The sequence below is a fragment of the Oenanthe melanoleuca genome, chromosome 3 (genome assembly GCF_029582105.1).
Source record: "Oenanthe melanoleuca isolate GR-GAL-2019-014 chromosome 3, OMel1.0, whole genome shotgun sequence".
Taxonomy (NCBI): Eukaryota; Metazoa; Chordata; class Aves; order Passeriformes; family Muscicapidae; genus Oenanthe; species Oenanthe melanoleuca.
Genome location: NC_079336.1, coordinates 104,191,104 through 104,204,780, shown reverse-complemented (window position 1 = coordinate 104,204,780; position 13,677 = coordinate 104,191,104). Strand labels below are relative to the sequence as shown.

The window sequence follows — 13,677 nt, the reverse complement described above, 5'->3', positions numbered from 1 at the left end:
GGGAAAGAATTTGTCTGTATGGACCCAAGATGAAGAAACAAGTGTGTTTCTTCTGTAACTCTTTATTGGGACAGTCCAGTGTTAAGTGCACAGCACAAAGGTACCCAAATCAGCTTGGCCACCAGGAATGAAGCTGATCCACTTTTTCATCTTAGACACTGCCTTTATCTAAAGGGGAAAACTCCAACAAAACCAAAAAGATTAAAGCATAGTTTTGTGGGGTTTGTGTTTTACAGATTGAGTAATAGAAAGTATTTATTAAAATTAAAGAGTACAACCAATCCCCCATCCCCCCACCCAATAAAGCAGCCTCCTAAAACCAGAGCATTTTAGCACAAATGCATCTTAATTTATTTCCAACAGTGAAAACAGCAAACAATTAGAGAAAAAGTATCTGCTGCAGTGTATAACGTTTCAGTAATGCCACAGCTACCTTTGAAAAAAGCATCAAAAACCTCACATAAAATCAAGATTCCTATCAGAGATCCTTTCCAACTTTCTCTGCTGGCTTCAGGGAACCATATTTTTCCCCTGCTGAGACTTTTCTATTAACTAGGCCAATTCTGAAAGAAAGTGAACTATCATTATTATTTGTACATCCCACTTACTTGTAATTTTCATATATTTACAGCATGTCTTGCTTTATTTTCTAAAATAATAACAAAAATGTATCTATGTAAAAGATCAAGATTTAAACCAATAAGTCAAGAATTAATTTGCAAAGCTTGTCTCCAAGTACAAAAGGGGGACCAAAACTAAAAACTGAGGCAGAGCTTTATCTGGAAGCAGATTTATATTCAACCATTCTAGCTCTCATGGAAATGGCATCTGCATGTTCTTCCACAACAATGGAAGTGCAGTTCAAGTAGAAGGGAATTCAGCACTCAAACTGAACTAGATTTAGCCTATTTCAGATTTACAATAATCAAAAAACTTTTAATAAGAGGTCCTTGAAAAAGAAGGAACTAAATATTTCTGTCTTCCTTTCTCCCCTCCTGAATCTGAATTGTCTAATTAGTCAAAGCTCAAATTATCTTATCTAACAATTACTGTATGTTATGACTTATGTCATACTACATTGTTACATGATAATGGCTTTATAAAATTATTATTTATTGCTATTAAGCATAAAATCATTGAATAGTTTGGGTTGGAAGGGACCTTAAAGATCACCTGGTTCCAAGCCCCCTTGTGACACCTTCCTCTAGACCAAGCTGCTCAAAGTCCCATCCAATCTGGCCTTCAACAGTTTAAGGGATGGAGCATCCACATGTTTCCTTAAACATCCTTATTTTAAAAAATTTAAATCGTTTAAGTAATCAAACCTACAATAATTTATTGGATCTAAATAGAATAAAAATTAACATAGGTTATTGTTTAAGGAAAAAAAAATTCCTTTGTAGTCTTCATGTTTTCTTAAATTGCTCAATTTTTTTCTAAATCCTGAACTTTTCTTTCCTCCTTCAAATATCATGCTCACTTCTTCCACATTGCCAACCAAAAGCCAGTTGACTGTTAGTGATGGATTACCTCATGATTACAACAAGGCAAGAGACTTACAATAACCATTTCCTTCCAGTTCCTTCAGGCCATGTAAATTTGCATGTAAATTAATAAACTAAAATGGCAGTAGCAAAACTCAAGGGAACTAGGAAAATTTCTTGTTACTCTAGCAAGTTGGCTTGGGTTTTTTTTTTTTGGTTTCTCTTTGTTTTGTTTTTTTTTAGTTTGTTGTTGTTGTTGTTTTTGTTTTCTTTTTTTGGTCAGTTTTGGACATGGTGACATCTTTCTTTCCTCCCTTCTGGATGGAACACTTTGCCAGACCCCTATTATTCCCTGTTGAAACAACAGCATGTTTAAGAGTCACTACAGAAGTGCAATCACAGCTGCACATCTTGGCTCTAAGGGTTATTCTGAGGGCTGCACAACAGTACCCCACTTCCCAGCACACCCAAAGACTTTGGGTCTCTGTTATTTAACACAGTATAAATAGATTAGTGAGAAAAAAGGACTGATAAGACATCTGATGTGAAATATCACTGTTTGAAATATCAATAATATATAGGGAAAAATGAACAAGAATAAGTGACATCAAGGGTGTGACTTACCATAAATTCCAGTTGAAATACAGGGAAAGGCCTGCAAAACAAATGAAAGGGAAAAAAGATCAGATTTCTGTTTACCATACTTTTTTATCAAAACCAAGAGTGTTTTTAAATGCCTGTTTTTCAACACCCAGAGGTTATATGTTGTAGCATTCACTGATACATCAGTCAAATCACAGGCATTCTCACGTCATTATATGAAATATATTCCATATGTTTTCCTTCCTGCCACATTAATAAAGCTGCATTCTTTTTCACATCTTGAGCTACAAACAACACCTGAACACAGAATCATTCTTAATACTGCCTTTTGAGCTAAAATTTAATGCTATGAACTAAAAATGAACATCATAAACTACTACAGTAGCAAAAAACCCAAAAGTCGTATCATCTGGGTAGAGTTAGACAATGTGTCTTCATCAGTAAAATAAGCTTGGCCAGCTTAGACTGTGTTATGCCTCTTTGCCATGCCCTCATTCACTATAATCTCCTTTTTTGATTCAGTTCTTAACCTCAGTTCTTTCAGACATGTGGTTTATGGTGTGACCCAACACAGCTGTACTGCTACATGCCAAAGGTTTACAAACTGGTGCAGGGGGAGAAACTAGAAGATGCTAGTGAAAAAAAAGAAGAGTACATTTCTGGGGCAGCTTGGACACCAAAGAATATACATCATGCAACAAGAAATATTACAGACACTGTGCCAGCAAGAAAAATAATTTACATTTCTGCTAGCTGTATGTGTTGTCTTGAGATTTGCATTTCTGTGAGCCAGAGTCAGTTTTCCATCAGGAAAAAACAAAGCCTTTGTTTCATGAGAGAGGCAATTTTCTTCGTGTTCAGCTGATATGTGATATCACCTTTGCCTCCCACCTCTGGACTGACAGCAGACACAGCTCAAAGGTATGAGAGCACCTGGGACCAAAGTCTCAAATATCCACCCTGAGGCTCCCTCCAGATCCCCCAGCAATGAGTCATCATACAAAAGAAATTCTTCTTTACTTAATCACACAGGAAAACATTATTCAAAGCTAATGCTTGCTTTATATTTAACCAGGGAATTAATTAGGGAATGGTGATTAAGAAAGGAAAGGTCTAATGGAAAGAATATATCCTCCCCACCCCTCTGAAAATACTTAACTAAAATAAAGTGGAGGAGAATTATAGTCTCATTCCTTCTCATAGCCACTACAACTTACATCCTGAAAAGTACTTAGCTTTGTAGCTCGTACCAAATAAATCACAAGAATCAGCTCTTTAAAGAAATGAAGAATAGAGCAGAAAAAAGAAAAAACAACCACCACATGGTTACAGAGCTCAGGCTGAAGTGGCAACAAATACTTCAGCAATCAGAGAGAAGAATAAAGGACAATTTTGTCCAGTTTAGAAAAAGATCTTAAAATTCACCACTGTTGCAGTTTCCACACATTAAGAGAGAATTGCTCCAAACAAGTGTTTTGTTTTCCATTCTTTGCAGAATTTGAGTAACAATGTGGGTCTTAGATACTCATTTGCCTCAGAAAACAAGTAACAGAGCATGAATGGTTCCTTCTTTTACTAGCCCCTGTCTTGGAGATGACTGCCCCACCTGGTTTTAACAGATGGCCCATTAGCAGAGAATATCTCCAGTGGAGATAAGGATCACTGCCCCACCTGGTTTCAGCAGATGGTGAGAGAATAAACACTTTTAGTCACATTTTGTATTGCAGCCTAAGACAGCCCCACAACCAGGTAAGGGGAAACAGTCCTGCAGCACCTCCAAAACTCCATCAACCCCGTGGCTCCACATGGTGCCCATGGGCCACAGCTCCACTAATAACTTCAGAGCCCCAGGTGTGTGACAAAGCCACCCACATGGGGACCTTGGCCTGGAGGAGTAGCAAAGAGCACCAGCTGCCCCTAGATCACTGCAGATTCATCACAGCTGCAAAGCAAAGGCTGACATTGCCTCTAAGCAAGATCACTGATCTTTAAGGTTGTAAAAGATCTCTGAGCCCAACCATGAAATGAACCTACTCACAGCTGTGACAGGGACCTTGAAGGGATTTGCACCATGGGACACACTGCCAACATCTGGCACTACAGCTGTGTATTGGGGTGCCAAATTCAAGCTCCTGAGGGCTCCAGGGGAACAAGCTTCCTTCTCTTTGCTCAGAGAGAGATGATGAGATCTGCATTTTCAGCACTGCATGGCAGCCACTTGTCAAACTTGTTCATCTACATTCCCAGAATAACGTGCTCTGAAGCCACTCAGCAAGCTCTGGCTGGCAATTTGTGTGTTGTGTGTGTTTCTGAACACTGTAAAAATGATTGTGTAAGCACAATCATTACCTTGCTTTCAGTTTCTGTCATGCAGCTGAAACATATCTGGAATATACAAGACTGTACAAAATCCCATCAAGTTCCTTTGGAAGATGGGTTTGTGCCATAACTCAGATGAGCTCTGCCCTCTCCCTCATTCAGAGATGATCACAGCACATAACCAGCAGATGCAATTTCATAAAATGTGACAGTGCTTTTATTCATTCAAGAAAGAGCCATGCCCAAGAACACATATCAGCTGTGTTTCCTCTTGGCTCCTTGGGAGACAATTTAGTCTAGATGCCAGGTTGAAATTACTGGCAGAGCAGTAATGGGGAATTCACAGCATGGATATCAACATACTACAATATCTGGCTTATGGACAAAAGATGTTAAGGTTTCTAACCTTTCCTGTGCATAATTAATAACAACTTAATTACATATCTGATTTCAATTAAAAAAATCCACTTCACAGTAGGTAACATTCATTCCTATTTTCACAATAAAAATGTTTCTCATCTTAATTTGTTGCTGGTAACCACTATTTATTTATGAACCTTTAATTTCTTTGCTACCAAAATAGCATGTCTGCTTTATTTGGGGGCTAATAAGTTGCTACCCTGATAGCACTCAAAACAGACACAACTCTGAAGTTAAACATAAGTAACAAAAGCAGGAGCCTCCCCCCACTACTGTGCTTTTGCAATCATCTAGAGAAAGAGGCCAAATTAAATCAGGTCTGTGAGTACTGTAAGACTGAAATTGATTTAATTCCTGTAGGGGAGGATGTGGGCGCTCAGCCTCTGGTTCTTTTTCATCCAATGTGTTTTTTCCAAGGCAACAGCAGCAGTGGTAATTAGGATGAAATGTAATGCAGCTTTATGAGGAACACTTACAATAGTCACCATGCAGAGGCCAAGCTGGACTCTAAGACATTTCAGTCAGAAGGACCTGGGTATTTAAATACTTAAGGGCTTATCTACATCAAGGGGTTCTAGCTCACACTGAGCTGCAAAGAATAAAGTGTTATACATGAGATGAATATAATTGCTAAGTCTACATGACCAGATGCCTCCTACTGCAGCCACAGCTCCTAATGGCATATCCAGAGCAAGGACTTTTATCAAATTAAGTGCTCAGCATCCTGAACTGGTTTCCCAGTGTCATTTCTGCCACAACCAAGCCATATACAAGGGAAACACTTTTCTTCCAGCATATAACACAGCAGATAAAAATAATATCAAACACAAATCCTTCTCTGATTTCTCTGCATCATCTTATGAAGAGGGTTTATTCTCCTGTTTGAAAGCCTTTCCTTCATGCACCTTGCATTACTGGTAGTACTGTTCAGCAGCCAAAGCTCCTAAAAAGCTTGTGCACCTTAGGTGCTTTCCAAAACAACATGCTCTATAAAACCACTGAACTTCAAAAAACACATTAAAACTACAAACTTCAGGGACTAATTTACATATTTTGCTACAAGAACTGTTCACAAGGTACCTATACACATATTTAAGATGAATAGAATCAAACACTCAGAGTCAAGGTTTGCTGCTGTTACTAGATCAAACTTAAAACCCAAATGATTTTATAAACCACTAACTACAATACTATCCCCTTGCCTTTTAAAAATCCTGATACTGCTATCTGGAAGAAAAATAAATTAAAATCTTATGCTATTTCCAAGCCTCTCTCCTGAAATTAATTCTCTTTTGGTCATAATTCTGATCCATAATTTAGCAAACAACAGATTTTGGAAGTAAGTATCATTCAAAGAAAATTCTCTGTTCAGAAATTGAGGATTCCAACACAATTCCCTATCCTGAAAAAAGAAAAAGAGGAAAAAATAAAGGAGCAATTGAATATGACAATATTTAAGCTCAGTTTTCACTACAAACAATACTAGCATGTTTGTTATGTCCCTAAAGATTAAATTAAGTAATCATAACCTCAAAAATAATCAATGTCTTGACAGTAGTATCTCACACACAAGCCTTTAGGCATTGGTACAAGCTCCCTCATTGGCACACTCAAAGGTTCTCCTCATCACAGTCATACACTGGGCACCCAAATGCCAAGAGAGTTGGAGGGAATTTTTTGGTAGAAACACAAACATTCAGCTGTTTCACAAGCCTGTAAGTTTCCATATCAGCCATGAGGAGGTTCTCAAAGGATGCTGACAGCTTACAAAGCAACTACAGCTGAAGCTGAGATTCAGAGCCAACGTGAAATATCCTCTCTGTATTGGGGTTTAAGACTCTTCCAAAGAACAACAGCTTTAGAAAATTATAGGCAGCAATAATCAAATTTAAAATAAAAATGCAACAGCTGTGTGGCAAAATGGTGTGTGGTGAACTTGTCACAACTGATGGAAGGAATGCTGTTCAGCTAAAACAACTTGCAATAAGTGCATAGAGGAATTCAACACAACTCAGAAAACAAACACCTGTCAGGTTTCCTTCCAGAGGACCTGCACAAGTTCCCCCTCCATGCTGGTCACACTGCTTTAGGTAAGTATTTCCACAGAGGTTGAGGTCTTGAAGTTTGTTTCTTTACACAAGGGAGCAGTTACCAAGGAGGTTGAAATGCAAAAACAGCATCTTTAAAACTTCCTGTTAGGGGAGGATCATCCTTTGACCTGTGTGCCACGTGGCAATATTATCATTGATAAATTATGTGTCTCAGATTACACAATGAATGACTTTTTTTTTTTCCTGAAATAATGAAAAACTTCAACCAAATGACATTCATTCAACAATGAGGGTGGGGAAAAAACATCAAGGAATGACTCCTAAGAATTACAAATTCTTTTTAGCATCTGTGTATTCTCACTTTACATGAATTTAAGATAGACTTCTGAAGACATTGAAACCAGATGCTACAATGACACAAGACAGCAGAGCATTAAACTAAGGAATTAAACTAAGATGGCTCACTACTTTAGAAATCTCACCAAATTTTTATTTTGAATTTTTCAAATTTAGAATCTTTCTGTAATTGAAAATAATAGCTCAATTAACTGCCTGGATAAAGGTCTGGACTGAAATTGGGTCAAATAATTTGATTTCTCCACATACAAACTCAGTTTTCGGGTGAGGTTTGCCCGTTTTTTTCCCTAAACTATTTGAATATTTGTACTTAAAGTGAAAAGCATATGGGGGAGCTACAAATTAACAGTTTGGCACATATTTTAAAAATCATCATGCATTTATATTTAGAAATACTGAGATATGAAACCTAACTGCTCAAAGCAGGGCCACCTGAATGCAGTCACCCAGTACCACCCCCAGTAGGGGCTGGAATATCTCCAGAGATTGAGACCCTAAAATGTCTCTAAGAGCCTCTTCTGCTGTTTGGCCAACAGAGAGTCAGTCAGTCAATTCTTCTGATCAAACACTGGCCCTTGCAGCTCACTGTTGTCTGAAAACTCCCCAGGGTGCTTTTTCCCCATCATCTGAGACACTAATGAAGATCTTTAATAGCCCTGGCCCCACAGTCAGCCCCTGGGGACAAGGGCTGGTGACCAGTTCCACTGACCACCAGCCTGTAAATCCCAGCAGCTCAGCTAGTTGTTTTTTTTGTTGTTGTTTTTTGTTTTTTTGTTTTTTTTTTAAAAAAAAAAAAAAAAAAAAAAAAGACAAATACAATAATTGGGCTTATAAGACAGCATTTGCCTAGGATGTTTAGAAGCCATTGCAGTTGAAATACCAATTAAAGCAGCAAAAATGCACATGATAAGGAAAGAATAAAATATCAAATGCAAATTTAGAACAGATTTATTTATTTTTTTTTCTTTCTATACCATCCTGTGCCAAAGCAGGCTTGAAATGAATGACAAACTGATTTTGAATCACATCTGTGATGTGCTTTCAGCCCCAGTAGAGAACAGTTATGAGTTTCCTTCATGCTGAAGAGCAAGAAATTAAAAATCCTTCTTCCTTTTTCAAGAACAGAAAGGAACATTCAACTATGTGGCCTTTATTGCATCAGCCTCATGGTGCTACAGAGCAGTTTCTGGGTTTGCCTCTAAGTCCCTGAACTCTCAGTGTCTAATTATTTTGAGAAGAGCTTGAAGATGCAAATTCCTTCTCAAGAAAAATGCAGATACAGACCTTATTATTTTTTATTTTTTTTTAATGAAGGTTATGGACTATTTTCCAAAGACTAATAATATTGTTTTATCATATTAACTTAAAAACACCTATTGTATTAAGGGATTCCATTTCTTCAGCCTGACAAGGCACCTGCACAGCAGGTTTTGGCCATGTCCTCCCCACTGGTGTATTCCCACTCACAAGATCCTGTGGTATCCACAGACCTCATCTGATGTGTGTATTGCCAAGAGGAGAGTTGGGGTCCAGTTTCATCTCTGCTTTCCCATTCCCAGGCTGGAATTCTGGCCTGAGGTTTTCTCTACAGTTAATAAAGAGGGCAATTCAGCTGTTTCAGGTCAAATGAATGGGCTCTTGTGGTGAGCTGTTGACTACACAGAGAAGCTAGACACCCAAGCTAAATTTAGGTGAAACAAATCCTTCCCTCAGAACAGGAAATCATATGTACTCACCAGAAAAATTCAGGAACTCTCTCTTCTGAGTCCTCACCACAGAAATATTATTCTATTGATTCAATATAAAATTACTTTTAATGAAAAATGTTGAGCCAAGCTTGACAAGACAAGCAGGAACTTCCAAGGCAAACAAATACACTCTGATTCTCCACAGAATCAACTAAGAATTACACAGAACCCTCAGTATTGTGCATTGGTTTCATGTCCAGGAGCACAGCTGTGAGAACCAGATCTGCTAGTACAGATTTCCATCCCAGGAAATGTCAATGCTGAGCCATCCATGATGCTCAGAAGACACAGGCATTGCAAGCCTGGCCCAAACCCACCCAGGTTAGTGGGATAGAACACACCTTATGCAGAATCAGCACTTCCAGCATCCAGGTCATTACTTACTAGCAACTTCTTAATGAGCTTAATTTTAGTGTCTAGATCATTCAAACCCATATTGTGCCACATCTACAGATCAAAATTAGCTTTACATTTGTAATAATTTCAAATTAAAAGAAAAAAGAAATAAGAAACCACAAGACTTTACATTGATATAAAAGCTTTAGAAAGGAGATATTCAGCAGCAGAAGTATTTACTGAGCACAGTGACAATTACTTCATCCCTAACACTAGGTCAGCCTGTTCCTACTGCTTCATCTAAACCAACATACTCAAGGAAATACTGCTGCACCTTTACTGTGGCTGGATTGAGATCTGAGCCAGCCTTGCAAGAAAAAATTATTAAATGACATTAACATAGCAGTGAGATCATACTCTGACAAACAAGAATAATGAGGTAAATTAAGGGCAGATGGATATTGAGGCTTTTCTCTAAATGCCCTTAATTTTGAAGGTTTTAGATATACTGTCTTCTGAACCTCAGTGCAGTTTTACTTTTTTACTATTTGTGATATTTATAGCTTCCATTTATATAAAGTAATGTGTAATTTTAATGCAGGTCTAATAGCTCCCACTGCCATTGACACAGATTGTAAAATGAAAAAGGGAGAATACCTTGTTGAGCGAGATGCTATTCTATATCATTCCTGCCACCCTAAGCACTGAAATACAGTGGGTTAATGCCATCTTTGGATTCCAATCTCGTCAACACCTCAAAGATCCTCCCAGGTGAAGAGGAGCAGGGCTATGCAATTGATCTCCCCTAACCTGCAACATCTGTGTCACTCTGGTCCAGGGTGAGCGGCTGCAATGCGTGTTTCTTTTTGAGAGAGGTAAGAGAGATGCCTTGAAGAAGTACATGATGATGAAAGGTAGGAGACAGGCATAGACCTTGGAAAATGTCAAGAGAGATCACAGTCAAAACTGCCTTCTTCATCCAGAATAAATAACAGCAGTTGTGGATTATGTGGCTGTAATTCTGCGGAGGAGGTCTGGAAACATAAATCACGGCAAAGACAACTTGAGGCTCTTTATAAAGATCAAGGAGGTTATTCATATTTTTAGCTTGTATTCTACTGTTCCCAGGCACAACCCCTGCAGGTATTTCTGTGGCTGTCCTGAATCCCCCCTCAGTGCAGTGTTTTTACCCTCACTATTTATTACCTGCTGTCACCCCACGCTATCATTTTTCTGTTTCCATCCTTCTGCACACTCCTCCCCAATCACGGATTGCCCCGTTCCAAATTCACTGCTTCCATTATCACTTCCCTTGCAGCTGGGGCACATCTGCTCTCAGATCCACTTTACATTTTTTCCTAAGGCATTGCTGGAATGCCTGTGCAAGGAAAGCAGCAGCTACAGGAATCTCACCACCATCTGTGGTTTGATTCAGAGACATTGCAGGCAGCAAGAAACCCTCAGCTTCAACTGCAATCCAAACCCTATTACCATTGTTTTTTCCCTTTCAAACTGCTGTTGAATGACACAAATGAACAAGTTAAATTGCACCAGTACTACCAAAAACAGGTCATCAGCTCTGGATACCTCATTTTTGGCACACTATGTTTGGTTCAGAGAACAACACTCTCGCTGCCTGAAAGAAGGTTCTGGAAAAATCAGTGGCAATGTGTTCAACAGGGGAACTCAGAAAATGAGGAGTCCTGAAGAGAGGCCAATCCAGGTTTGCAGGTTCTGACACATTTCCTCATTCTTACTAACCCCAACACTGCTTCTTACCAAGTTGAATGAATGCATAACGCTTTCCTTGGCATTGCTAAATGTGTCAAGATTTGTCTCAATAAAACTTCAATGTCAATGAAAGAAAGGCCGTCACACATATGGGAAAAGCAGAAAGAAAAAAAAAAAAACAACCAAATCTGAAAAAATATGTCTATTTTCTCTAAATTCCTTCAGCTTTCATTCTCTTACAGACATTTATTCCTCCTCTAGAGAGGTGTTGCTGCAAAAATACAAGGTTAACAATTTTAAATGGAGCTGTGACTTTAATTTTCTATGTCCTTCTGTTTAATATAACGATCCAGACAGGTTTTTTATTGAATTCAAGTAACATAATGACTTGTCAAGTTCTTCCTGCTTTTAAATGTTCTGTATGGAAATAACTGGTATGTATATTTTTAAAATGGCAAAAACAGCAGAAGTGAATAACAGGCATAAAGATTTCTCCCTTTTTAAATACATATTTCCCAAATGAAGAAAACTGCACAGAGCAATCAAAATGAAGCACAAAAATATAGCAAACACTTTGATTTCCCTTTCTTTTCTGGTTGAGTTACCCCCAGATGCCTTTTTCATATAAAAAAAACCCAAAAAAGCATGTTGAAATCTGTGTCATTGCTTTCCTTTTTGTTTAAGGAAAGACAGACATTGAAAGGTCTAAACCAGAGACACATTATTATTCAAGAAGCATTATAAGGAATAACCACTTGCATTACTAATATTTATCATTCATGCAAACTGTTTAGCATGAGAGACAAAAGCATGTCAAATGTCCATGTCAAAGAGACACCAGCTCTGGAAAACAAATGTAGCACAGAGAAAAGGGAAAAAACCAACCAACAAACCGAAAAAAACAAAAAAACAAAGAAACAAACAAAGAAACAAACAAACAAACAAAAAAAAAAAAAAAAAAAAAAAAAAAAAAAAACACCAAAAAATACCAAAAAAATCCCAAAGCAGGGAGGAAAATGAAGGAAATTAAAAACTTAAGTACCTGAGGATGGTAAAGGTTTAGCATGGTTAGATGGTTTTACAGTTTCTTGTTTTCAAATACCTTGCAGAGAATTAAGGGTTAACTGAAAGGTACCATACCATGTGCCATGGTAAAGATTGTATAAAAGCAAAGGGGGAAATGTTGCTAGAGTATTAAAGCCCCAGTCCTTTTTTCTGTCTTTTCTCTGAGCATTTCCATTTATTTCAGTGAGTGTTCTTCACATGTAGTGGCTCCACAACTGGGCTCTAATTGCTTCTTTTCAGACTGATTTGAAGGCATTAACATGCATAAATTTCTATTTGTGCTCATTGGATTTGTAGGGCCAACACTACTTGTTATTCTTCCAGAGTCTATCCCCCCTAGTTCTACTTTCAAGGTCTACTCCAACAGAACACTTCTGTCTTAAAATAACACTAAAATACAGTTATGAAATTCATAACTAAACAGTACTTTAAACCATATTGTTTAATCTATGACTTCTCCTCTGACAAGTGTGAAAACGTGTGCAATGTGACAGAAGGTTTGCTATAGTAATTGCATGTTGTGATTGAATGAGAGAGTAACAGAAATAACTGTCTTGCTGAAATTGCTGCAGAAGGTAAGTTGCTCCTGCACAGTTTTAACTCATGCACCATCTGTTTCCACAGTCCTTTAAATGTTTCTTCAACTAGTTAAGGGATTTGATTGTTGCTCCTATAGGCATTGCCACATTTTCTCTGACCTTTTGCACATTGTACTTTGCAAAGTGTGTCTCTCCATCCCTTTCTGTCCTTCCTCCCCTCAAACTCTACTCACTGGGACTCATTCATCCACTGCCCACATCTGACAGACCTCCCACTCATGTTTTCTAAATTCTTCCCACGTTAGCTAGCAAAGAGGAGATTACATATGGCAAAATGCATAGGTCCCTTTGTGTATCCAGTAGATGGAGACACAGTGTTTATTTCCCTAAAAGCTGACATTATTAAACATCAGTTCAAGAACCAAGTAATATTCAGAAATTATTAATATAATCAAGAATTACCTAGTTGTGAGAAAAGAAATATAGCTGAATAATAATCACATTGTAGAGCTGAATTACAGTGCTAAATCATTTGCAATATATCACTGAGTAACACTACATTAAACTTAACAGATTATCAAGACTAATTCTATATTAAAAAACAAACAGCTGAAGTTATAATGAAAATAAACAACAAAATCTCTTCAGTTAAAGCATTGTCCCCTTTACACATCAGCAAAGCTCTACAATTAAATAACCAATGCAACAAAACATATTGTAATGCAGCACACAATGACATTGTTACAACCACCTTGTAGGTACAGCAACTAAGGTTCCTTCAACTCCAACATCCAGGTGAACAAAAAATATTAGGGGATATCACATGAAACCAATGTGTAGTAAATTAAAAATGAATAAAAGGAGATTCTTCTTCACATAAAACAGTGGATGCCACAGAAATGAGAAAAGCTTATGGGAGGTGAAAATCAATAATATCAATTCACCTAAGAAAAAAGCCAATGAGCAAATTAAAGCATGAAGATAAAAGCTGTGGATCAAGAAGTCCCTACCTGATGTAAAACCA

The 13,677-nt window shown here is 37.8% G+C and overlaps 1 protein-coding gene across 9 annotated transcripts in view; it reads right to left on the bottom strand.

Annotated features, from left to right (window-relative positions):
• MACROD2 (mono-ADP ribosylhydrolase 2) overlaps window positions 1-13,677 on the bottom strand; it is an 841,709-nt gene that overhangs the window by 276,916 nt on the left and 551,116 nt on the right. For all 9 annotated transcript variants that reach the window (XM_056486344.1, XM_056486346.1, XM_056486345.1 and 6 more), the window contains exon 7: window positions 2,109-2,139. In XM_056486344.1, coding sequence (XP_056342319.1) covers window positions 2,109-2,139 — 31 coding nt within the window. The remainder of the gene's footprint in view (window positions 1-2,108; window positions 2,140-13,677) is intronic.